The sequence below is a fragment of the Eulemur rufifrons genome, chromosome 8 (assembly GCF_041146395.1).
Source record: "Eulemur rufifrons isolate Redbay chromosome 8, OSU_ERuf_1, whole genome shotgun sequence".
NCBI lineage: Eukaryota > Metazoa > Chordata > Mammalia > Primates > Lemuridae > Eulemur > Eulemur rufifrons.
The window spans coordinates 58,059,854-58,086,215 of NC_090990.1; the positions used below are offsets into that span (position 1 = coordinate 58,059,854).

The 26,362-nt window shown below is 37.1% G+C and overlaps 1 protein-coding gene across 3 annotated transcripts; it reads left to right on the plus strand.

Moving 5' to 3' along the window:
- The first annotated feature begins 674 nt into the window (after positions 1-674).
- On the plus strand, positions 675-26,362 carry LHX8 (LIM homeobox 8). Of its 3 annotated transcripts, none has more exons than XM_069478086.1 (9): positions 675-1,168; positions 2,891-2,977; positions 3,337-3,498; positions 7,201-7,322; positions 9,352-9,572; positions 10,087-10,190; positions 14,953-15,048; positions 20,796-20,979; positions 25,647-26,362. In XM_069478086.1, exons 2-9 carry the CDS (start codon positions 2,903-2,905, stop codon positions 25,721-25,723), a joined length of 1,041 nt encoding a protein of 346 aa, XP_069334187.1. In that variant the 5' UTR covers positions 675-1,168; positions 2,891-2,902; the 3' UTR covers positions 25,724-26,362. The 3 variants fall into 3 exon arrangements, with proteins under 3 accessions (XP_069334187.1, XP_069334186.1, XP_069334188.1); XM_069478085.1 differs by having other exon boundaries at positions 863-943; positions 25,647-25,723; XM_069478087.1 differs by lacking the exon at positions 675-1,168 and having other exon boundaries at positions 2,879-2,977.

A 26,362-nucleotide genomic window follows, 5' to 3' on the forward strand; every position in this document is an offset into this window, starting at 1 on the left:
CCTCCCTTATCCTCCCGCCTCCCAGCCCGCAGTCGGAACTTGAGGCAGCAGACGACAGCTTCTAGGGTTTAAATTTTGTCTAGGGCGAGATGAAAGAGTAATACTCATTAGCAACATACTTTTGTCTTTCTTGTAGCCATGCTTTCAAATCTAGTCGCAAATCATAAGCATTTGTGCCGAGCAGATGTCCCTTCTTTATCTTAATGAGAAAACTTTTTGCAAAGGGAGCGAGAACCGCTGCCAAGGAACGGTCACGTTCCCCGGCTAGACCGGAGAGCTGCGCCTTGCAAGAGAATGACTAAACGTTCATCCAGACCTCCACTTCCCCTTCTGCTTGCTGCAGAAAGAGATGTAACATGAATCTTTGTTTAGGTTTTGGTTAGGGAGCGAGAATTTAAAAGTCAAGACAAATGCAGAGAGTTTTTTTTTTTTAAGTCAAGTTAACAGGCCATCCCCAGTTTTTTTTTTCTTTTTAATACTAAACCTGGCGTGTCCTGATAAAGATCTTAACATGTAGGGAAGGCGGGCTTTCCTTAAGGAGGTGAAGCTATTTCTCCAGGAAAAGACTTTCCCCCACAACCTCCCCCCCCCCTCACTTATGTAAGGTCCCACCCTCTGGAAAACAAAACTTTTTTTCTTTTCCTGGAGGGACAGACCGCAGTGAGTTGGGAAAGAACAGTCCATCAGAGAATGGTCACGGCCACAGCGGCCTCTTGGGTCGAAGACACACTTGTAGCATTCTCATCCTTCTCGGTGTCAGCTCTTATTAGTGCATTGGGGCGGGGGAGGGGGGAAGATCGGCAGACCCGGACAGCCTCTGACCCTCTGGAGTTGGTATGTGATACGCAGCCCTAGCAGTGCCATGTATTGGAAGAGCGATCAGATGTTTGTGTGTAAACTAGAAGAAAAGGACGTGCCGGAGCTGGCAGTTCCCCCTGAGAAGGTGAGCAAGCCGACGCCTGACCAGACCAGCTTGAATTGTCTAAGCAAGGTTCAGAAACTACCTGTAACGGCTTCATCTTTAGACCTGGCAATTTTTTTTTTTTTTATTACGTAGTAGCTTTAGTCAGTAATCATTGCCCTCCCTCCCCAAAGCTCACTTAACCTGAAGCATGGAGCCTGTAATTTGGGAGAGGAAGCCTCGAGCCTAAGGCGCTCTTAAGTCCATGTGAGTCGTGCTTTTGTACTATTTGCCGTGGCGATCGTGGCGGTCCAGTAGAGCGGGTCGGGAGGACTGGGCGGCTGTCTTGGGGAGCTGGAGACTCTGCTCCCTGCACTCGGCTGCGCGCGGACTCTTGCTGGCCCTAAGGCGCGCCTTTGGCCGCAGGACGATCCGCGTTGCCGAGGGCCCACCGCGAAAGAGGGAGAGGAGGCTGCTGCGCGAAGGCCTCGGGATCCCAGCGCGGGCCAGGAGAGCCATTTTACTTAAAATACCAAAAGCAGCAAACTGCAGGGTACAAAACGAGTCAGAAGGTTCCTCAGAGTAGACTGGGGAACCTGACAAATTCTCACCTCATTCTGGAGGCAGGACTCTTGGGCGTCTCGCGTTTTTAGTTTGAAAATCATCTGCAGCCTGTTAGAAGGCCTCAGCGGGACCCGCACCCGGCGCCGCTGACTTTGGCTTAGCTCCGACGCTGGCTGGGAACACCAGGCGAACGGGGAGCTTTTCTGCTCAAACTCTTTGTGTGTGAGAGGACGCGGCCGCCGTGCAGCTGCGCCGGGTCCCGCGTAGGGAGCTCACCCTAAAAAGGGAGGATTCGGGCAGAGGGGTCGGGAGATCCCCAGGTTGGGTCGGTATCTCGTCTGGTGCTTCCAGAGGCGGGGTGTGGGAAAGGGAGGTGAAGAGTCAGAAATGCAGAGGTGTGGGCCGCTCGCGTCCCGGGGACCCGCCCGCCCCCAAGCTAGAGTTTCCAGAAACGAAGGCAGAAAAAGCCCAGAAATGCTGCGTTTTCGTTTAAGAACAAAACTCCGGCAAAGACTTGAAAACACTTGAGTAACGCGCGTTGTTGCTTTAAAACATTTTGACCAAGATTGGGTGAGTTCTTTTAATGGCACATATTAAATTCAGCTGGATATATTCCATTATTCGACCCGCTTTTTGCGCTGGCTAAAAATAATCCCTTAGTAGCTCAAATGTTGACTTACTGAGCAATAAGTGGCAATTTACACCTTAAAGAAACGACTGTAAATCACTTGCGACTCTAATTGCTGTAAGTTTACGAAAGAGCTGCTGGCTCGGTTTAATCTGAAGCATTTTCATTCAAATTGTCATCGGAACAAACACCAGGCTTCTTAAATCCCGCTGTAATTAGCTTTCAAGTATCCTATTAAACCTCTTCACCTTTTGGGCTATCCTATTCAAAAAGCCCCCTTTTAAAAATATATATGTGTCTTGCTCTTTTAATTGAGGTTATTAAAGAAATCAAGTTTCTTCCCCCACCCCCTCCTCAATCCTCTTTTCTTCTCTCCCACTCCACCTCCCCCCCGCCCCGCACCCCCTTTAGCCCGGTGTTCCCCGCTCCGCCGTGATTGACGTCTAGAAAGAAAACGCTTTGTGCGAGGATGATTGTTATTAACTTGTTATCCCCGGCGGGGGGGCGGAGAACCGACGAGCTCCGGTGAGCGCTGGGGACCCGGAGCCCCGGGAGTGCCGCAGCGCGCCCGGCGATCCCTCAGCGCTCGGGCGGCGGCCGCCCGCGGCCGGCGAGAAAGGCTGCGCGCCCTCCCGCCCGCGGCGCCCGAGCTCCGGCGCCCGCACGGCTGCACGCGGCGCGCGGCGCGCTAGGGCCTTCATTACCTCGCCCCCAGGGCCGAGGCTCGGTGTCGCGCTGCACGCTCGGAACTTCTGATACCTGTTTCTCCCCATTTTCCCCTCCCTCCTACCGCGCAGCGCCGGGGTCTCATGTCCGAGGAGTGCGGACCGACTGCAGCCCTGGCGACCGGAAGGACTCGGAAAGGCGCCGGGGAAGAGGGACTGGTGAGTGGGGAGGGACGCTGGTGCTGGCGAGACTGTCCACGGGGAGATGGCACACGACGAAGGACTACTGTTCCGGCGCTCCTTCCCGGGCCCAGCTGTCCGCTCAGGAAGCGGGTGGAGAGCCGGCGTGGCGGGGCAAGGCTCCCGGGTCCTCAAGGTCAGGGATGGGCAGCCCCAGCGGGTGCGTGGCCAGAGGTTGGACCCAGGGGAGAGGGAGAGACGCGAGACCTCAAGAAATGGGGAGGCGGGGGGGGTGGCCGGGGGAAGAGAGGGGAGGAGATGGGGGCGCCCCCGTGGGTGAGGGGAATGCGAAGAGAAGGAGGGGTCTAGAACCGCCTGCGCCTCGCGCCTTCCTGCAGGTGAGCCCCGAGGGAGCGGGGGACGAGGACTCCTGTTCCTCCTCGGCCCCGTTGTCCCCGTCGTCCTCGCCCCGGTCCATGGCCTCGGGCTCTGGCTGTCCCCCTGGCAAGTGTGTGTGCAACAGTTGCGGCCTGGAGATCGTGGACAAATACCTTCTCAAGGTAGGACGGTGCCGCAGGCGCAAGGCCCAAGGGGAGCGGGGTTAGCGTGTGAGCTCTGGAAAAAAACAAAAGTACCCCCCCTTCCACCCAAGTTTTGGATGGAGTTTGTAGTCTTTCTCTGCAAATCATTCCAGTCTGGGGCAGTTCATGGGATAAGATTAAGTGTGAGAAGTATCCTAGACTCTTCCATGTTTTTGCAAAACAGTTTGTGTGACACATCGCAGTCTAGAAGTGCCGATTCCCGGGGTGGATGTATTGGAGCCAGCCACCGACCTGTAGAGGAAGGGAAGTGGAGAAAACCTCACCCATTCGGAGACATGAACTTGCCTAATTATTATCATTATTAACCAAGCCTCAGATTATTACCTTCTTAAAAGTCTTTGTTCCCTCCAAATTGACTGTGGTCCCTCCACCCAATAACGCCCACATCCCGGCCTGCTTAGCTTACAAGAATTTTAAGTCGGTATATGGTGATTTCCTTTGCAGTGTCTCTTTTGGTGAGAACCACTGTAAAGTGTATTAAAGGATCTTTTCTGGACAGATCTTTAAAAATATAGTTTTATACTTATTTACAGTTAGCTGAGGATTTTCCAAAGTAAAAGTTCATACGAACATTTAAATAAAAACCATTTCAATACCTTCCTGCTCTTATTAAGGACACCCAATGCTGTTATGTCTTCTCTAGTGTTTGGGAAAAAATGGAAATTGATGTAAAGTTAGACACACACAAGCCTGGAATTAAGTGTTTCAAGTGGCGGTTTTAGAGTTGACTGTCTGTCTTAATTCGTTTTACTTTTCACTTAAAATACTGTGGGGGGGGGCGGATTTTGGAGTAGAAATTCTGGCAGGCCACAGTTATCCATGTCATTGCAGACAGGATCATGGTCCCATGTATCTTAATCCTAATATCATGGATCTTCAATTTAAATTGAATTTTAAAAACACTTTAAAATAATGGTCTCTCTACACTGAATTTGTAGCAAACCAATGGACTTTTTATTCTCTCCCCACAATGATTAGATTCTCAAAAGGATTGATTAAAGAGAGTATGTGTTTAAAAGTCCAATTAGTGGATTTCTTTAAGTTTGTATTAATACCTCAACATACAAAGCTGCTTCATCTGTAAAATGAGAATAATATTCCATAGGTAAAATCCAGATAAAGCACCAAAAGAAGCTTTAGTGAAAACATTAAAAAATGACTGTTACTTGGTTATTGATTCTTAAAGCTGGCAAATTAGCATAGCTTTCCCTTTAAATCTGCTTTCTTGAGATTTTACTTTCAATGTTGCTAATCCTGAGCCTTTTGGATATTGAAAAATCTTTCAGATTAAAACTGGCTTCTTATTTTTAATGAGTCCTCAATAATTAGCATAATCCTAATATAGTGGATCAATGAAGGCTTTTAACACTTCATAGCAGAGAAGATGCAGAAAAAAGGTTAAGATGAAGTGACACGTAACATACCCTCTGCAATAGAAAATAGTTTCTAGTGTTAATCTGGTATATATTAAAATATATTTACTTATTACATATGTTTGTATTATATGAAATATACAAGTTATTTTAGTGAGTCTAAAGCTTTCCTTCATAATAGGACAGAAGTCCTCCCAGTGAAATCTTCCATGTACAGTCTTATTGTACCATTTGTACAGATTAGTGTATAAATTCGAACTAAAGTTTGACATTTTATGATATATAAAGTCTGAGTTCTTAACTTTTTTTACATTTAAACTTCCAAATAAGTTTAAATTGAACGCGAATCACTAACAAAAATAGTTAGACTTAGTACAGTTTCATCCTAGTCTTTGAGGATGAAACTAATGTAGAAAAACACCATCTTGTGAGGCAAGTAAAATAGAGTTAAAATGGAAAAGTATGAGAGGAGTTAGATGCATCTGTTGCCTCATCTAATACTTCAGTGCCCTCTTCTTTGGGTAGTTTTGCTGGCTTGGTCTGAATTATATTTAGGAATCTGTATATTTAGGAATATACAGATTGGATCAGTACCAGCCAATACCAGATTTATAATTTCCAGAATCTTCTCTCTTCATCTTACTTTACTCCTTGGCAAATAAATGGAAGATGAAGTAGCATTTGGGGGGGGGGGCAAAGTAAACTTTAAAGAAAGGTAGCAAACCAGGCATTAGGTCTGGCTTTAGTAGAGAGCAAAAGGGAGGCCATGGCTCTGCTCTAAAGCTTTGCTTGTAAAAGCAAAGGAAAACAAAAACCTGTGTAAGACTGAGATACAGATGGTCCTAAACAGTGGAATCCTAAAGGAAGCCTGTACTTCTAAACTTTATCTAGTTGGGCCCCTTTTGGGGAAAAATAGGAGTACATCTTCATTTCCAGGACAGTATTCATCATTGTTAATATTTTTTATTCCAATTTCCTCAGATTTCTGTTATTTCTTTGCTATTTTCTAGTTGTTTTAAAGAAAGACCAAAAATTTTTAAATTTAATGTTTTGGAAAGAGGCACATAACTGTAATTAGAAGCCAGTAAAACTTTTTTTTGGCTTCGAAGTACTTTCATATTTTATGTAATAGAAAAACAGGTTGAACACTAGTTCTAATCTGACAGAATCTTGGACAGATAGTATTCATTATAAAATAGTGTAGCAAAAGTTATATCTCACAGTCATTTACTGTCCTGTTTTAGTCATTAGATCCATTTGTAGGGTGTAACTGGTGTTTTTGTGTATTGCTAATCTTTTACATGGAATTTAAACATAAAACTAGTTCTGTGTCCATTTAACAAGAGCAAACTTTAGTAGCCTGCATTGCAGGCCAATTCAATCTGACACACATCTTCAAATTCTAAAGATAAGATTGTGGTACTTACAGGATGATGGTAACAGTATAAAATGAGAGTAATTGTGATTTGTTCCCTGAATTGGCAATATTTAATGTTCATATATAGAAAGTATAAAGTGCTGTGCCATATTAAACACCAGCTCATACTTTACTACTTGAAGTATAAATGGAAAATAATGCTTGGGTGCCTTTTTAGAACTGCTTATAATCAGATTTTTTTTTCCTCCTATAGCCAAATCAGTAAGTAGGTTTACCAGCATACTCCTCCTTGCTTCTATTGTTTCTGTACAGCTGTTTAATGTTAGAAGGGAGCCTGGGCTTCTGCCATATCAACATGTAAATCTACCTTAGCAATTTCTGTTTTGTAAGGGAAATGGATTGCTTAGCTTCTTTATGAGGGTAAGTATCTTACAGTGCTGCTTTTTCACTTTCTTTTTTGCTCTTTTCAGTGAGTACACAGTTTATAATTGTTTAGCCAAAAAGTAGGTCAAGAAGGTGTCTTCTTCACCAGGTTTCATGGCGGAGAGAATCTGGCTCAAAACAAAACCACGCTTGTATGTATGACTTTAAAGTGACCAGAATTTTCCCTGTGTTCATAAAGGTTCAATTTGAGAAAGAAAAAACAAGCTGAATTCTTCAAAGGGATAAAAAAATATATAAACACAAAATGTGGCATATACTAGTATAATTTTCTGGTTGGAGTCTAAAAAAGAATATGTCCAGATGCATATTTATATAAATGACACCTTTTCACTGAAAATATTCAGAGTATATATTAAAATATTAAGGGACCAGTGTTTTAAATTGTCTTATGCACAGAACCAATGAATACTGTTCTTAAGTGTAGTATTAGAATAGTTTCTCACCCTGCCCCTTTTCCCTTCACAGGTGAATGACCTGTGCTGGCATGTCCGGTGTCTGTCCTGCAGTGTTTGCAGAACCTCCTTAGGAAGGCACACCAGCTGTTATATTAAAGACAAGGACATTTTCTGCAAACTTGATTATTTCAGGTATGCCGTGAAGCTTTTTCTTAGTAGACATGTAAAGAAATTATTGTGCAAAAAGACTTTTGTAAACAGGCTTTTTCTTGTTCAATTTCATTTATTGAAGCCCAGTTTTTCTTACATGATAGATTTCAGCATAAGAATGCTTTCATATTTGTTGAGGTATAATTAGTATTAAAACAAATCAAATACATATGTTTACCTCCTTTATGAATTCAGTATACAAAAATTAATTTTAAATAATACTTTCACTTTGGGGAATGAAAATTTTAGGCATTAAAAGCAGAGAACCTTCTTTGCTGTGCATAGGTATAAAGTATAAAATACAAGATGACTCATTATAACAAAGCCCCCGTTTGGGGAGGTAGTAAGATGAAATAAAATCATTATGGGGAAAAAAAATCAAGATTTTGTTATGCATTTACCAATTTACCATAGAATGATTCCTAGTTACAAACCAATAAAATGCTAGGAGTGTGGAGACTATGGTAAACCATATTACTCAAAAGAATTGACCATCCTGGTACTATACATATGCCAAATCTAATTATTCTGCAAAAAAATCATGTTCCTTTGTATGTTCAATCTTTAGTTTGTGAGGTTATGTTTGCATAAGATATTAAATATAACATTTTCTCTGTCAAATCTCTTTATAATTGTTTAAATGTAAGATTACTTCTAGGATATAATTCTTTATAAAGAGCTGCGTAGAAATTGAAATAATTCTTAAGCATGACTTTTAAAAATTATTTTTTTCTTTATTTGTATTGCTGAATAAAGAAGAAAATGTCCATTGTAAAATTGGGAAGTTAATACTATATAATGAAGTTTGTGATACTAATTACATTTTTGCTCCATCTCTAAAAGTGATTTCAGAGGGTTTAGTGATTGATTTGAAGAAAACTGCTAGGTAATTTAAAGTACTTCATGAAACCCAGACTCCTTTATTTTATAAAATCACAGAATTTCATAATTAACCCAGAATTCATATTTCTCATCAGATTTACAATCCATTTCTTCAACAATAGTAAAATTTTGCTTCGTCTTTTACTTAGGATAGGCTAATCTTAATTTTTTATGGTAACTAAAAGCCCCTTGAAAGGTTTGGTTTTAAAGATTTATTGAAAAAGTTCTTTAGGATTTTTTTTTAATATTTCATATTTTATTCTGAAATTTGTTTTTAGGATTCAGTTTTTCAAGTAAATGAAAGAACAAGTTGGCAGTACTTCTAAAGATGTATCTATCAGTGAATAGACACAGACACGTATACTCATCTAGTGTGATCTGGGCATGCCAGGCCATGACTGTGATTGCTACAGGAGACATGACAAATAGTGTCTAGTCACTCACACTGGAGGAAAAAAGAAACATATCTTGCTTTGGTATTTTTTAAGATTGATCAGCATTTAATGTCCAGATACGTCTCTGAAAGTTTTAGGTACTATTTCCTTCCTCCTGTGGATAGTAATGCAATAGCTTTTTCATCAAAGGAAACATTTCTGAGTTTTCCTTCCTCACCCACCAGGGTGAAGAATATTCTGCATATTCTTTGATAATTTCAATTTTAAATGTTTAAATGTTTTAACATTTTAAAAAATGATATTTAAATTATTTTCTAATCATCTCAGCTTGGTTTTAAGAAGTCGTCATTTATATCTTCTATTGGTATACTTTTGTACTTTTAGGTTTTCAATCTGGAGAGTACGTGTTTACCTTGAGTCCCTAGGTAAATTTATAAATGCACTGATATTTGATATAACAAAAGAAATATTGAAATATTTCACTCATTTTCATAGAAAAATTCAGTATTCTTTTTGAGGAAGAATGAGGTTTTATTTTTATAAACAGGTTTGAGTTGTGACCCTATCTCAAGTCATAATTGCTTACTGCATTGATTTTTAGAAATATAACTGATTCATATTTAAATATTTAAGTTATTCTATTGGAGTAGCATAATGTGTTAGTGTAATCTTAGACTGGTGAATGTCTCACGAAGCATTAAAATCTTCCCCTCCTACCCTTCTATTTACTGTAGAAGGTATGGAACTCGCTGCTCTCGGTGTGGGAGGCACATCCATTCTACTGACTGGGTCCGGAGAGCCAAGGGGAATGTCTATCACTTGGCGTGCTTTGCCTGCTTTTCCTGCAAAAGGCAACTTTCCACAGGAGAAGAGTTTGCTTTGGTGGAAGAGAAAGTCCTCTGCAGAGTGCATTATGACTGCATGCTGGATAATTTAAAAAGAGAAGTTGAAAATGGTAAATATATACTTAAGTACTCTTTAGTCTTTTGGGACAGTTGATAGAGGAATAAAAACAATTTTTCCTAAGGTCATCTTAATGTATTATTTTGTATAACGTGTAATTGTGGTAAAACTCATTAATCAGTCCACTGTTAGAGATGGTCTCCTTCTGTTTATGGAGAAAGCCATGGTGTATGTATTAGCTTTGTGCCATAGTCACAGGCAGCAGCCTTGAGTTAGGGTTCTGCTTTTCTTTTTGTAAATAATTGTTTCCCTGTATTTGCCTTCCTAAGGATGGGCCTTGGATGTGCACTTCTAACTTTTTGTACTTTTCACTAAATATACAAGCCTGTAAATAGAATATTGCTTGTACAATATATTTGTAATATGTTTTAAAATTTAAGGGATTTTGCAATCTGGAAGACATATACAGTTTTCACAACAAGCCAAGAGATGCAAGCAGCCTATTATTGTAAGATGGGTGGACCCATTTGAGTTACCAACACGTATAGTGTGTTTTTTAAATGCAGGTAATGGGATTAGTGTGGAAGGCGCCCTCCTCACAGAGCAAGATGTTAATCATCCAAAACCAGCAAAAAGAGCTCGGACCAGCTTTACAGCAGATCAGCTTCAGGTAGACATGACAATGAATTTATGACTTTTGAAGCCTTTCCCCACAAAAAAAAAAAAAAAAAAAAAAAAAAAAAAAAACAACAACAACAAAAAAAAAACACCTAAAACAAAAAGCGATCTCTATGCTGCTCTATGCTGCCTAAAATCATTTTTATGTTTTCTAAAAAGTTACCCTACGCTTTTATGAAAACTAACTTGGTGAATATTTGAAAACATACTTACTGCCCCAAACTGTTTGTCAGTATTTCCAACACCATAATATGATATGAACTAGTTGTTCAAGTTTTGTTTCCCTGGGATCTGTTGGTATCAACATCAAAGTTGAAACAAAATATTGTTCTGTCCTGATTTCCTGATAACATCATTCTAACCTAGGCATCTATATTATTATATATAATTGCAGTGGAAGGCAAGATATTTTGAGACACTGAAAAGAAAGACACATATAGTATATGGGTCTATGGGACACTAATGTGTTAGTCTTTTTAACAAACTGCGACGAGCCTTTTAATGGACAAGATTGTGTGTTATTTGAGTAGGAAACAATTGAAAATGTCTTAATGTGAACAAGAAACTACTGGTTGACTACAACTGAGTAGACCCTTTCTTGTTTATAAAGGTGGTAGAAGGAGTAATTCTATAATTTGATACTGAAGGTTGATTATGTCCCCTGAAAAGGGAGGGATTCTTTTCAGCTTAGTTGTCCTAAATATAATTGTTATAAATTTGATTTATACAGATTGTCAAGAAAATAATGAATTACTCATTGCTTTATATTTAAGTCTACACATATAATGATTCTTTATGGCATTTTTGCAGAGAATGAAATCATGTTTTCTAAAAGTTTAATGTGGCAGAGGTATTTGTTTTATGTTAAGGTAAAGTAACATTGAGCACCTACCTTGTGCTGCTGGGTGCTTTATACATAGTATCTATTTTAACTAAGACTTTAAAGGTTAAAGTGTTAGCAATGTTAACCAATGAATGAAAGAAACTTTTTGAAAAATAACATGTATCCTAAGATCTGTCAGTATTTAAGATGGGTACAATAAAAATGTTTCAAGAGAGAATTTTTATTTTGAGAATGATTATGAAAGAAATCTTGATGTGACATGAACATTCCAAAAGAACTTGGCATTGGAAAGCACTCTAGTGTTAAAATCTAGATCCATTCTGAAAAATTTTTGAAATAGATGATTATTTTGGATTTCTTAATTTAGGTATAATGTATATGGTCAATAAGGCAATTGAAAAACATATCTCTGTTTGAACCTTGCTTTTCCGGATGCTTCACTGTGTTATAATAAAGATCACACAATGCCCTAAGTTAGAAAATATGAGTACTTACGGGAGATCTGGAAAAATACTCAGTCACTAAAAGGTATCTGGGTTAAAATAAAATCTCTAATATAAATATATTCTATTGTTAAAATAGGCTGTCCCCCTGAACGGCTGGTGATAATAATTAAAAGGTTGATAACTTAAATTTTCTGTAAAATTTATTAACATTCTAATTATGAAAACTTGAAACCAATATAGGTAGATACACAATCTTCTATGAAAAGATAATTATAGATAGTAATTAAATGAAAAAAGGAATAATATTTATGGGGTCTTTGTGTGCTAAGTCATATGCTAGGCATTTCATCTACATTATCTCCTTTAATTTTTCGAACAATTTCTTGACATAGATTAGCCCCATCCAAGAGGTACAGGAACTCCCTCCCCTCAAGGCAGACCACCAAAGGAATGGCAGAGAAGAGACTTGGACCCTTCTCCCCAAACCTCTGGCTTTCATTTTGCTTGGACTTCTAGGAGATCATGAGTGGCATTGTGCCTTAACAAAACTCCACTTAATGGAAGCAGCAGCAGCTAAAATGAAAGAGTGAGATTCTGAATCTTATAGATAGCATTATGGTTTTAAATTGCAAACATGCATAAAATATTTAAGCATGCATTATGGCATGGAAATGTGATCTGAATTATAAGTTTTTAAGAATATATATCAGAATCATAGGTTTTTAAAAATGAAAGCATAAGTAATGATTTCAAAACATATTCTTGTTTATTTAATATTTATTAGCATTTATCTTATGCCAGAGCTGGCTGAAACAAATAAGGTATAATAATTGTCCTCAAGTGATTCTTTAGGAATCTGGGATAGGTATAGAGTTTTTTAATAAAGTTGAATTATTTATTTTTGCCAGACCCACTAATAAATCACGCAATATACTGTTATTGTCACACTGTCCTACCTTTCAGAATGCTGAATATATTCAAGTAGAGCTTGAATTTAGCAAAATAATAAAATATTACAAGTGACCAGTGACTATCTATTCAGTACCTGCTTTGAACAGAGGAGAGTTAAAATGGAAGGAATAAATAAGATAATTTCCCAAAATTCTTCTCTAGAAACTCATGGGAAGAAAAAATAGTTTAAGACTCAGAAAATGTGTCAGCAGATATCATGTCTATAAATGTGACAAATTTGAAATATATTTAGGAAGTTCTTGCCAATATTATGTTTTGCTTATTGTAGTTAGAAGCACTTGCTCAATGATTATTAATATTAAACATGCCAAAGTTAGCTCCTACTTTAATCTATTTTCAGATTGAGTTGGTCATCTGCTGCTATGCAGACTCCTGACATTTCTGGTAGAACTCCTGGCCTTAAAATGATGAGTGTCTGCAGAGTTTCACTCCTTGGCCATTTTACAAGAGCTTGGAAAAGGAGTGGGGTGGGTTTCAGCAGTGTTTGTGACTGGAGAATAGTGAAACTAAGTAGAAATTAAAAAGGTCTTTTTTTTTCTTTCTTTTCTTTTCTTTTTTTGTGAGAGTAAACACTGATACAATTAAAAGGAAGATCAATGAATACATCTTTTCCTTTATTTAGAATATTCCAATTCCAAATATCAGTATTGATTTAACTTGTGCTTTATTCCTTGATTAGAAATTGCTTTATTAAATGTAATTTGGTTCCATTATTAAACTTGTGAATTTGAAATGCATCTGTGAAAGCATGCTGTTTTGTTTTATAAATTATCAGTAATAACAAGCAAATCCCCAAATATCTGCTCAAGTTTTTCTATTTGAAAAATTAAAAAGAAAGATATAGTTAATTTGCTCATTCTTTTTTCTCTTCGGGATGTTATGTGTCCAACTACATATAAACACAGCTCTATTTGCACAGGAAGATATTAAAGTAACACATTTGGAGTAGGAAAGAAAAGATGAAGTGAACTGAGTGAGATTATAAACTTTTAGGCCAGTTCTGCCCTTTTTACAGCAAAAATACATATTCTGTTTACGATGAGTAAATGGATAAAACATAGTGGATAGGAAGCTAAGAATACTTGATTACAAAAGAGTCACTAATCAGAGAGAACTTAAGTGAAAATATAATTTGTAAACCTCATAAGGTTTCCCTGAACAACGTTGTCCTTTTTGTCCACACGGTCTTTAGATTTTCCTCACATTGTCAAGTTTCATTTGTCACAAACTCTTAATACTATTGCATACTATGTGATAGAGAGTTTAGCTTTTAGAGATGTGAAGAAAAAGGCATCCCCCCGCAAGGAACTCACTTTCTGCTATGGAGAATTGTGAACAAATTATTGTAATTGTAAACAAATTATTTTAGCTACGCTGTGACAAGTGCAGTGGCAGAAGATAGTATCAAATGAGGACCATAGTGGAGAATGCTATCAATTTGCCTGCTGGAAAGGGTGTATTAGGCCAGCAGTGCTTGAGGTCCTTAGGAAGGTTGGTTACCCACATCCCATGCCTACATACAAGCACAATCACATTGGATGCCAAACTCCCCTCCCTCAATCTTTATGATACATTCCTTATGTTTTACAATACTTCCCTCGGTTGACTTTTAGTAATAAAATTCAAGTATCTTACTTGATTCCTAGAATGATTCCCTTTTCTGAAAGAATTCAAGGCTTTTGGCTTGTGCTTTCATTCTGGTATCTCTCCCTCCTCCCTTTACCTTTCATTATAGGTAGTTATTGGTATGTCTGTATCTTTCCCCCAAGAAATTAAGACCAGGGACAGTTTTTTCATGTGTCCGTATTTCATAGCACTTGACATAGTGATTCTAACCCAAAGATTTATATCAGAATCACCTGTGAGCTTTTTCAATATATAAATGTTTAGACCCTGTAAAATCTTACTCATTAGGCTGATGGGTTTCTCTTTACAAGATCCCAGATATTTTGCATAGAGCAAGTGCTCAAAACAATGATAGAGTCATTACAATGACTGCACTTAATTGGAATCCATATGTTGAGCTATGTGTTATTTGCAGACTAATGAAAATTATTTTAGGGCCCTTAAACCTGTTTAGCTCATCAGAGTTTGGAGATAAATGTGATGTGATTTTTGTATTTTATTAAGTTTCCTAGTACTGGCAATTTTTAACAAAATGGAAAAAAATAGTAAATGAGACTCATACTGTTTGTGCATTTCATTTTTGGATTATAAGAAAAGGTGACCTTATTTTTAACAGCTTAGTTGAGAGAGAAGGTTTTATGTTGAAATGGATTTTTAAAGCTCTCAGTGTAGCAACTTGTGTGTAAATTTACAGAATATGCATTCTTTTTCACTTATACATATTTCTCCATATTGATTTTCAAGTAATAAAATACAAGTATATCATGTTCTTGTGCATGTCTTATCTCTCTTGTAATTGAAATGCAGAAAGAGGACTGAGCTGCTTATTTTTAGCTATTTACAACTTAACATTTTTTAAAAAACAGGTTATGCAAGCACAGTTTGCTCAGGACAACAACCCAGATGCACAGACCCTCCAGAAACTGGCAGAAAGAACAGGCTTGAGCAGACGTGTGATACAGGTGATTATTTTAAAGACTAATCAAGAGATACTAAAACTTCTAAATCTGGGTTTTTGTGCATTTTTTTGTGTGTGTAGAAATGTCAAAATATTAGTTTCCCATTTTAGTTCTCTTCACACTCTTAAATCAATTTTTTAAAACCTGATAATTAGCCTACTTGGGCCAGGTTGTCATTTGTCAAATTAATCTGTGCACATCTTACCTCATTCAGTGCTCACAGCAATCCTAATATCTTCAGGCTAAAAAAGACAACTGCAATTCCAAGCTAAATCGGGTTTTGAAGCCAGTGTCTTTTTCTACTTTTTCTATGATTGTGTATGTAGGGAGGTGTGGATGGTCTTTGCTAAAGATCCAGGGAGAGGGAGTGGTGAGAAGAAAGCTAGGGAGGGATGAGTTAAAGAAAATGTATCAGAATGTAGAATTTGTGTTTGGAAATTATGGGAAATGAAATTGTTGAAGTTGAGGAGGCCTATGAACGCAGAGTTCTCTGCTAAGCCATGCTTATGTGATTTTAGGAAGAAAGGGCTAGTGATGGTACATGGGAAGAATTAGAGTTGGGAAAGGATAGCTAGAGGTAGACAGTTTAGTTGGGATGCCCAGCAAAGTAGTGATTTTTTTTAAAAGAAATCCTAGAATTGATCTGAGAGACATTTTATTGACTGTGCACCAATAGCAAGTGATGGGTGCTAGAAAGACAAGAAAAGGACTTGGAGGCTACAATAGGGAAGCCAGGAGTAGTTGAAGAGTCATTGACTCTTCAATTTGAAGTCAAAGTATCCATGGGAATTGTACCATTGACAGGAATATGAAAGTCAAAAGAAAGCTGGATTGGTAGTTGGGAGGAGGAAGTCTCTTTTAGTTGTGCTCATCATGCAGTGATGGTGGCAGTTGAGCATATACACAAGCATTTGAAAGAATGAACAGGAAGGACTCAAGCAAATAAGATCTTTATTTTATTTTTTTTTTAATCGAGATGGAGAGTCTTACTATGTTGCCCAGGCTGGTCTTGAACTCCTGGCTTCAAGTGATTCTCCCACCTCAGCCTCCTAAAGTACTGGGATTACAGGCAAAAGTCACCACACTTGGCAAGGATAATATCCTTCAGAAAGATTATGAAGTATAAAAAGTGAAGAATAGACTTTAGGGAGAGAGTAGGGTAGTCACAGCCAGAGTCAAGGAGGTAGTTGGTGGAGAAGCAGCATGGATGCTAAAGAAGTGGAGCGAGTTCAAGAAGGAGGTGGCCAACTGCATCAAGATATTATACAGAGACCAGGGAAATGGGAAATAATTCTAGATAATGCTCAAAGTTCAGAGAAGTTTAAGGAATGAAAGCAAATAACCATAAAAGGCAAGATGGAAGGGGGAAAAGGGTAAATTTCTTCATTGTGCATATATTTTGTTTCTTAAGGTAGTTGATTGATCCACAGGTGTTTATTCTTCTGTAACCTTGAAGTGTTTCATAATTAACAAATCATCTATACAAAGAAGCAGGTGGCTTTAAGACCTCATGGTACAGCAGCTTCTCTAAAGACCTAGGTTCCCAGTGGTTTTAGTTGACTATCGTGTAATGGGGCCCTCGTAGGAGGTGAGTTCTACCACGTCAGCACTTTTCACATGTCCAGAATATTATGTTTATTTCAGAGTGCCAAATTTTGAAAAGGGACTTACAGGGAACCAATTTGAAAGGAGTGCTGCCTTTAAAGAAAGGCTACTAAAGTCCCGAAAGATCTAGAAATCATGTCATAATATTAAAGGCAACAGGGATATTTATCTGGAGATAAGGTCAGAAGATGATAAGGGCAGGAATGGTACATACAGAATAGGTATCTTTAAATATGTATAAAAAGCTGTCCTGCAAGGGAATATAGGAAAAGGCACTGGTGTTCATTCATAATGAACTTTCCCAGTATTGAAAGTCTGCACAAATGGCATGGACTACCTTTGACAGTAATGAGTTTCCTGTGCCTAGGAGTAAGGTTCTTTTGTGAAGTAGTTCAGACTCAATAGGCCAAGGAGTCCTTCTAATTTAAGACTGTACATTCATGGTAATGACAGCCTCAGGTATGTCAGATTCATCACTGTTATGTATAATACTATTCTGAAGTTGGAAGCAAAGAAAAATGGAGGGTCTTCTTAGAGCTTTTCTTGTTATTTGAAGGAGTTAAGTACCCCAGATAGGCATCTGTCACATAATTTCCAAGTATTTAGGTCACCAGTATTATAAGCAAGTTAACTTAATCCTAAGCACTAAAACTTGGAGAATATTTTTTTTTCTATGTTGGCTTTTAATATGTGAACATTGAATGTTAAGTATTTTTGATATGATGGCAAAGGAAGAAGTACGAGCTTGTAAATGTATATATTATTTGTATATATGCATATGTGTAGTATATAATTTAAATAGCCCTTCACAATATTTTTGACAAATAATTACTATGATCTTAAATAGTAATCATAACTTCTTTCCTGTAGACTCTTTCCTAGCATTGGGCACAACACTTTAGAAAGGTTAAAGAAAAGAGTTTTGATTACTAAGCCTAATATGCAAACTTGGTCAACCATACAGGGAGAGTCTCACCTTTCCTAGCTACAAATCTGCCTAGTAAGATATTTGTAACAGAGCAAAATGTCATTGTACTAAAGCCAAAGAATAAAGATGGGGGATTTCTTTTACACTCTGCATCCAGATACAATCATTGTTCATATATCCTTTCAGACAAGTGAATTATGAGTTTTGTATCTTACAGAGTAAAACATTACTATTTCTTCTAATCAGTGTAGTGGGAATACCTTTCCATATTACGATCGACATCATTTTTATTGCCTCATATGTTGAGCACAGCATGATTTTAGTTTACAATTTTTTACATCATAAAATGCTGCCAGGAGCAACATTGTATTTCTATCTCGTGTGCTTGTTCAATAGTTTCCTTAGGATAAATTTCTGGATATGATATTGCTAAATCAAAAGATAAAACATTTTTAGGTTTTTTTAATGCAAAAGTAAACTTTATATGCCTTCTAGAAAGTTCATACCAATTTATTCTGCCAGAAAAACTATATACAAGAATTCCTTTTCTGCCAGCTCATGAGATTCTTGGATTCTTTTACATCCTTTCCAGTTCGAAAAAATCTCATTGTTTTTATTTCTATTTCTTTTATTATCAATGAACTTGAACACATTTACTTAATTGTAATTTTAGAGATTATATTTTTAGTCCACTTTTCTGTTCTTTTTCTTTCCATCTTACTGATTTTTATTAATTCTATCATATTAACCTTTCATGGTTTATCAATTTCCTTTTTATTTTTTCCAAATAGAACTTTTATGTTTTTATGTATTTAAATCTCTTAATCTTTTGATAATTTTGGCCTGTGTTATACTTACCTATCTAAAGAGTATTTTAATATTGACTTTCCTTTTCTTAAACACTTATGGTTTCAGTTATTTACACCTGAGCTTTAATTTATCTGGATTGATTCCGTGGAGCTAAAGATTTATCTATTTTTTTCTCTCAATTGATAAACCAGTTTTCCCTAAATCCATAAGCTGTGCTTTCCCAATAATTTAAAATCTCATTTTTGTTATGCACTAAATTCTTATAATTTGGCTTTATGTCTGGGCTTTCTAAAGGATTCATTCTATGTGTTAGTTTTTTCTTTTGCAGCATATCTACATGGCCTGCTTTCACGTTAGGTAGCTTATGATTTAGAATGCAAAAATTTTAAAGTATGTTGCTCAGAGAAAATTTTAACTCTTTTGGAGGTTTGCAAAGCAGAAGGAGGAAATTTTAAGTTAATGAGCAGAGTCAAAAGGACTTGTATTTGAATTCTGCAGCTAGATAGCATTCATGCCAGAAGTTAGTTATTTTCCTATGTCTAGAATCTTTAGCTATGTTTTGTTCTGCAAGTTTCCTGACACCTTGTGTTTGCAGACCTCTCTCTGCTTGATTACCTGTAGGTGATCGTTCCAAGAAACTATCTGAGTTAGTGTTAAGGTAGTCATTCTGCTGTTTATGTTACATCTTTTTCATATTTATGTCCAAAGTCTGGGATTATTATTTTGTCTCAAAAAACAAAAATGGAGAGATAGTATTCGTTTTTTTTCCTTGCTTGTTTGTTTTACAACGAAGCAGGTTCCGTTCAATGTGTAGTTTATTGGAGATAAAAAGATACCTTGAAGAAACTCTGGGAACCACAGCGCAATATATATTAGGTTATCTGTAGGCCTCCAGGGTGTGTGTCTTCTGTTCCCCATAAAAGGAAAAGGAAGGTGGCAGCAGTTCCCCTGTACAAGTTGAGAAATGTTTGAATATGTCTTCTTGGTTCGGTGAGGCCAGTGATAGTAGTGGCACCTGTTGTTACAGAGCCTGTGGGCAGAACTGTGACTGGAGAATGCGTAGATGGTCTCTCTGTAGGTGTCTCAGGGTCTAATATCCCAGGGAACAGTGATGAGAGGGACTTCCCACTCCTTTTCCTTAATAGATGCCTAAGTCTTGTCCCAGAAACATTCCCTAGGTGCTGCCTTTCAGCCACCTGCTCAAGGCTGCGTTCTCCATTAAATTATATACTTTTATTCCTTTAGTTTGAATCCCTGAGTTTATACTTTGTCAACACTCTACTTTTGAGTCCCAGGGGCAGGGTGTGTCTTTAAAACCAGGCCAGCTTTTTCTTATAAATTATTTGCAGCTTCCTTCTGTTTCACATTAATCAGCCCTGATTCCCCTGTGCCGTCAAGTCACTGCCCACCAGCCTCCAACAGACTTACTCCCCTGACCTTTATCTGGCCTTCTCTCCCGATCACAACATGTTCTTACTTTAATTCCGTAAAGTTTTTATCCCTTCACTTTTATTTCCTCTCATGACAGGATTGTTTGGAGTGATGACAAATAAGTGATATAATATTTTAATAGAGGAATGCTCTGTGGTGAAGTTTTATCTCACTCTGTGGTCAAGTTTTATGTCGTGGTAGGGAATTCAAACACAGGTAGCTTAGGTGCTGGAAGTGTTCTGGGCGGTCTGGCCTGGCTTGCCCTGGATTTGCTTCCTTTATCTCTGTGGTAGAGTGGACAACATGGTAGTTAGCAATTTACATTTTGTGGACTCTCTCACCAGTGGATGTGTTTGTGTTTAATTCTACTTAAATATTGCAAGTTTTTTCTTATTATGTACCTGACCCTAACATGATTTTTAGGGACTAGCCTACATAGTTAATAAGAGAAATTGAGCTCAGCAGGTTAAAATGTGACCGGAATAACTGAATCAAGAGGGTTGTAGAAAGCTTTAAGTTCTCAGTAGGATTTTAGTAATTTGAGCAAGGATTTGAAATAAGTCCAGCAGGTGTCTAAGAACACATTTAGTAGTGTTTGTTTTTTTTTTTTAAAGTTCTGATTAAAAGGGCTTTTTCTGTTTTTCTTTGTATTCCAAATGCCGGTAGTAAAACTTAAGGAGACTTCTTTGGAATTCTTAACTCCCTCCCTGCAACCTTTTTTTTGAAGATGCTGGTTTAATATAGAATTGGTGTTTAAATAAATCACCAGAGAGCTATTATCTAAGCAGGAAAAATGGCCATTGTTATTTGAACTAAAATGTTTCTCTTCTGTCGACAGAACTTTTTAGAAGCTTATTTACACTTATACAGTGCTTGTGTGGTGGAGTGATTGGGGTTGTATTCATTTTTAAACTGAGTTGGTAATATGCACAGAGCTGGTGTGTGACCCAGTTCCCTTGCTTTTCTCCCCGCTCAGGTGTGGTTTCAGAATTGTAGAGCACGCCACAAGAAACACGTCAGTCCTAATCACTCCTCCTCCGCCCCAGTCACAGCAGTCCCACCCTCCAGGCTGTCTCCACCCATGTTAGAAGAAATGGCTTATTCTGCCTACGTGCCCCAAGATGGGACGATGTTAACTGCGCTGCATAGTTATATGGATGGTAGGTATCCCAACATTTAACAGCTGTCTCCCAACCTCAACAACTGGTAACTTTTAATATTAGATTATAGATCCATTCACATTTTGAAATATTACCTCAGTAGTAGCTGAAAAATATTTTGGGGGGGAGGGTGCAGCAGGGAGCAAAACCATCCAAACATTCTTATTTCTGTGATAACATTGTAAGGGACAAGTTTAATTCTAGCTTTACAGCTAAAATACAAATATTGTGATGATGACCCGTAGTGCTTGATTTTTACTTAGAAAATTTTTTGTTTTCACCTGGTAAATATTTAAATAATTTATTTTCCTATGATCAGAGAAAAATATCCACACTCAGATCTCTAGATTGGGATTCACTAAGTTTTTGTTAAAGAAACTTTTTTATTGAAGAAAATAATACCTATAGAAGTTTGATGAATTAATAAAGTGAACCTATCCATATAAATACTGTCCAGATGAAGTAGTAGAACATAATTAACACCTCAGCAGCTTCTCTTATGTCTTCTGCCAATCATTAGTCTTTTCTTCCAAAGTAACATAGCCCTGACTTCTAAAACCATGCTTTAGTTTTGCATTTCTTTGGACCATACAGAATGTACTGTGTGTCTCACTTCTTTCAATTACATTGTGAGATTCATCTGTATTGTTGCAAGAATCAGTAGTTTGTTTCCATTGTTATATCGAATTCCACTGTAGGAATATAACACAGTTTATCCATTTTATGGTTGATAGACATTTGTGTTTTTTCCAGTTTGGGCTTTTATGAATATGCTGCTATGGACCTCATTATACATGCCTTCTGGTGCACATTAACTTACACTTTTATTTGGTATGTACCTAGAAGTGAAACAGAATTTCAGGCTATACACATGGTCAACTTTTAGTCAGTTCTGCCAAACAGTTTTCCATAGTGGTTAAACCAGTTTACACTTTGACCAGCAGCATATGAGAGAGTTCAAGGTGCTCCACATCCTTACCAACACTTGGTATGGTGCAATTTTTTAATTTTAGCGAATTTAATGATTGTATAGTGCTATCTCATTTTAATTTGCTTTTCCTTCATGACTGAAGTTGAGCATTTTTTTCATTGGGCATTTATATATCCTCTTTTGTAAAGAGCCCGTACATGTCTTTTGCCTGTTGGGTTACTGGCTTGTCTATTTTTTTTAATTGATTTGTTTTAGTTCTTGGTATAATCTGCATATAAAGCTCTTTGATAATTACATGTGTTGAAAATATTTTCTCAGTAGCATGGCTTTTTCTACTTTCTTAGTGGAATGCTTTGTTGAGCACAAGTTCCTAATTTTTAATGTAGTTTATTTTATCAGTTTTTCCTTCACGGGTAGTCCTTTTTTTGGTGACCTATTCAAGAAATTGTTTCTACTCAAAGATAATGAAGATATTCCTCCCATGTTATCTCCTAGAAACTTGGTTTTACCTTTGACGCTTGAGTATGGTGTGAGACAGGAAGCAAAGCTTTTTGTTATATTGGTGAAAATACAAATTTTCTATCTCCTCTGTAGAACCACATTTGCCATAAATCAAGTGTTTATATATTGTACGTGTCAACTTCTGTTTATTTTTGTGTTAATACCTAACCATTTTAATCACATTAGGTCCATAATTCTTAATATCCAGTAGTACAAATCTTTCTATGTTGTTGTTATTCAAGTTTGTATCACCTATTTGTGACCCTTAGTATTTTCATAAGCTTACCAGAGTATCAATTTCCATACAAAAGGGAAAACAATTAAGATTTTGATACAACATAATACAGTAAATATATAGATCAATTTTAGGAAACTGCCATCTTAATATTGTCTTCCATCCTATGAAGTTTAGTATCTTTTTCCGCTTACTTAGGTCATTTTTAAATTCTCTCTTATATTTTAGAATTTCCAGTTTAGTAATCTTGCACATCTTTTGTTAAGTTTATTCCTAAGTATTTCTTTTGATGGCAGTTGTAAATGGTATTTCCTCTATATGTAGAAGTCTAGGTTGGCAGTTATTTTCTTTCAGCACTTCCAAGATATGATTACATTGTCTTCTGACTTCCATTGTTTCTGTTGTTTTGCATATGGATAGCTAATGACCTGGCGTGATTTATTTTGATTTTATTTATATAATTTTAAGCTGTACAAGTGCAGTTTTGTTACATGGTTATATTGTGTAATGGTGAAATCTGGGCTTGTAATGTAACTATCACCCAAATAATGTATGTTGTAGCCATTAAGTAATTTCTTATCCTTCTTACCCCGCCCACCATTCTGAGTCTCCAATGTCTATTATTCCACACTCTATGTCCATATGTACACATCATTTAGCTTCCACTTATAAGTGAGAACATGCAATATTTGACTTTCTGTTTCTGAGTTGTTTTACCTTTAAGATAATGGCCTTCAGTTCCATGAAAGTTGCTGCAAAACACTTGCTTTCATTTTTTATAGCTGAATAGTATTCCATTATATATACACACCACATTTTCTTTTTATTTTATTTTATTTTATTTTATTTTTTTTATTTCATCTTGTTATGGAGGATACAGAATTGCAGGTTACATACGTTGCTCCTATACCGCCTTTCCCCCCAAGTCAGAGCTCCAGGCGTGTCTGTTCCCCAGGTAGTGCGCGTTGCACCCATCATATAAGTATATATCCCTTCCTTCCCCACCCCCCCTTCCCGAGTCAGCACCTTCAAGCGTTACCATTCCCCAAATGGTGCGCAATGCACTCATTGTGTAGGCATACCCCCATCCCCTCCCCCACCCCCCACCTCAGTCTGATATCCAATTGGTGTCGTTCCCAGATTTGTATTTAGGTACACACCACATTTTCTTTATCCATTCAACTGTTCATGGACACCTAGCTTGAGTTGATTCCAAATCTTTGCCATTGTGAATAGTGCTACAATAAACATATGAGTGCAAGTATTTTTTTGATATAATGATTTCTTTTCCTTTGGGTAGATACCCAGTAGTGGAATTGCTGCATTGAACGGTAGTTCTATTTTTAGTTCTTTTCGTTGAAGTCAGCTGTTGATCTTCTTCTTGCTCCTTTAAGAGTATATGCCTTTGTTTCCTCAGCTTTTCTTTGTATAGTATTCCTAGGTGTGCTTCTTGAGTATGCAGTTAGTTGGATGTCTTTCATTAGGGAAAATCCTCAGCTTTTGTCTTTTCAAATATTGTTTCTGCCCCTATGAAAAAATTTTAAAAATTTTAAAATTTTCAGCTTTTTGAGTTTACATGTTTCATTCTAGATATTTTTTCTAAACTACCTTCTAGTTCATTAATTCTATGTCCAATATTTTGTAAAACTCACCCATTAAATTCTTAATTTCAGTTATATTTTTTAGTTTCAAAATTTCCATTTATATGCTAAAATCATCTATTTTGTCACTTTCTTATTTAAATGATTGTTATATTAGTTATACTTAAGTTCCTGTCTGATAACTCCAATATCTGGTTCTTTTTGGGTCTGTTCTATTTAATTTTTTTCCTTTTTGTTTTCAGCCAAGTCATGTCATCTTATTTGTCTTGTTATTTGTTATTGCATTTTAGATGTTGGGTATGAAAAACTAAAAATAATTTTAGAGTCTGGATTGTATCTTCTACCAGAGTGGATTAGTTTTACCTCTGGCAGGGAAATTAGGCAAGTGGAAGATCAACTTAATCCAATTAGGCATCAGTCCTCATGAAGGCTGGTATATTTCTGTTTCACTATTCCTTGGATTCAGCCCTTTGGGATCCCAAACGAAAGCCTGTTTGTTTTTTTTTTGTTGTTGTTGTTGTTGTTTAACTAGGGCCTCTCCTCTCCCGTAGTCCCTGATGTTTAATTTTTGTTCCCACCATCCAGCCAAAGTCTAAGTTCTGAACGTTGTGCTAAACTTCTCAGCCTGTCAGACATTCCTTTTGTTTTAAAATTGTCACTATCTTTGTGGAGCAAAAACCATCCTTGTTTTCTTTCCCTCCTCTGGGACTTGACTTTGTAAGTTCTCATTACTTTGGTATCTTTCAGATGACTCCAAATTTATTTTTAAAAATTTTGTTCAGCTTTCCTTGTTGCTCTCAGAGGGAAGTTTGGTTTGAAGCAACATAGCCCAGGATGAAAGCAGAAACGTCATTTTAAGTTTCAGTGAAATAAAAAAATCAGAACCTGGACCATTGTTGCCAGTTACTTAGACTAGTATTAAAATTGTGTGTGTTCACATGAAAGACTGTAGTGTTGCCTAAGTCAAGTGTGGTTTGATGTATGTTTAGGGAGGAGGTAGTTAAACATTAAAGGGAAGTTGGGAGACCACCTTACAGACACACCTTCATGTGAATGCCAGCAACATCTCTGCAGACAGACAGAGCTCCTGTCTTTTCGTAATAATTGCAGGGTAAAGTGCAGTGAATGGGGTATGGATGGAGGACAATTAAAGTGGCAAAATCATGTGGCCCCAAATAACAATTAGGATGTAAAACTATTTCTAGATTCTTGTTTAATACTATACTCATTATCCTAAATTAGTTATTGCTCCTGCTGAGGTGAGTGGAATGAGTGTAGCTTGGTGCCCTCAGCTGTAATGAGTGATGAACACACATTGCCTTGGATTGTTTTTGTTTGTTTTTAAATCAGTTTTATTCACCCTACAAAACTGATCCACACATTTCTTTCTATTTTATAGCTCATTCACCAACAACTCTTGGACTCCAGCCCTTGTTACCCCATTCAATGACACAACTGCCAATAAGTCATACCTAATTCCTTTTTTCAGGGATAGAAATGATTAAGGATATAAACTTGTCATTTATTATGTATAAAATACCATTGAAAGATATTAATGTTAATTTTTTATTTAACATCTAAAGCATTTCCAACATCACTTTGCTGCCCAGGTATGTATCTATAGTTGGCCTGCAAGACACTTTTATTGATTCTTCATTTTTTGTAAAACTTATGTTTACAAGAAGAAAACAAATCAAAACATTTTTTTGTATTGTCTGGAAATAGTTCGCTCTAGTGTGTATCTGTTAATTTATTTGTCATCAAAAGAGCACTTTGCCTAAAAGAAAGGACTGACAAGTGTGCAAAATGTTTACAATCTTTTGTGAAATTGTAGTTTATCATTAGTTTGTATCTGTAAGTTATTGTTATAAATATTACCTGTATTTTTTGTTATATACAACTTTATACTTTGAAGCTTGTATCTGTGAATTTGCAACTGAAATTTATTTTGCCAATGTTTTCTGAATGAACTGAATAAAGCTTCTGTTGTAGCATGCCTTGCAAACACATTATTGTGTTTGTGGTTGATGAATTATGGCTGTAAATAACACTATAGTTTAATAAGCCCACCATTCTAAGTTTATTAAACATTTTCCATTCTTGTGAAGATTTCAA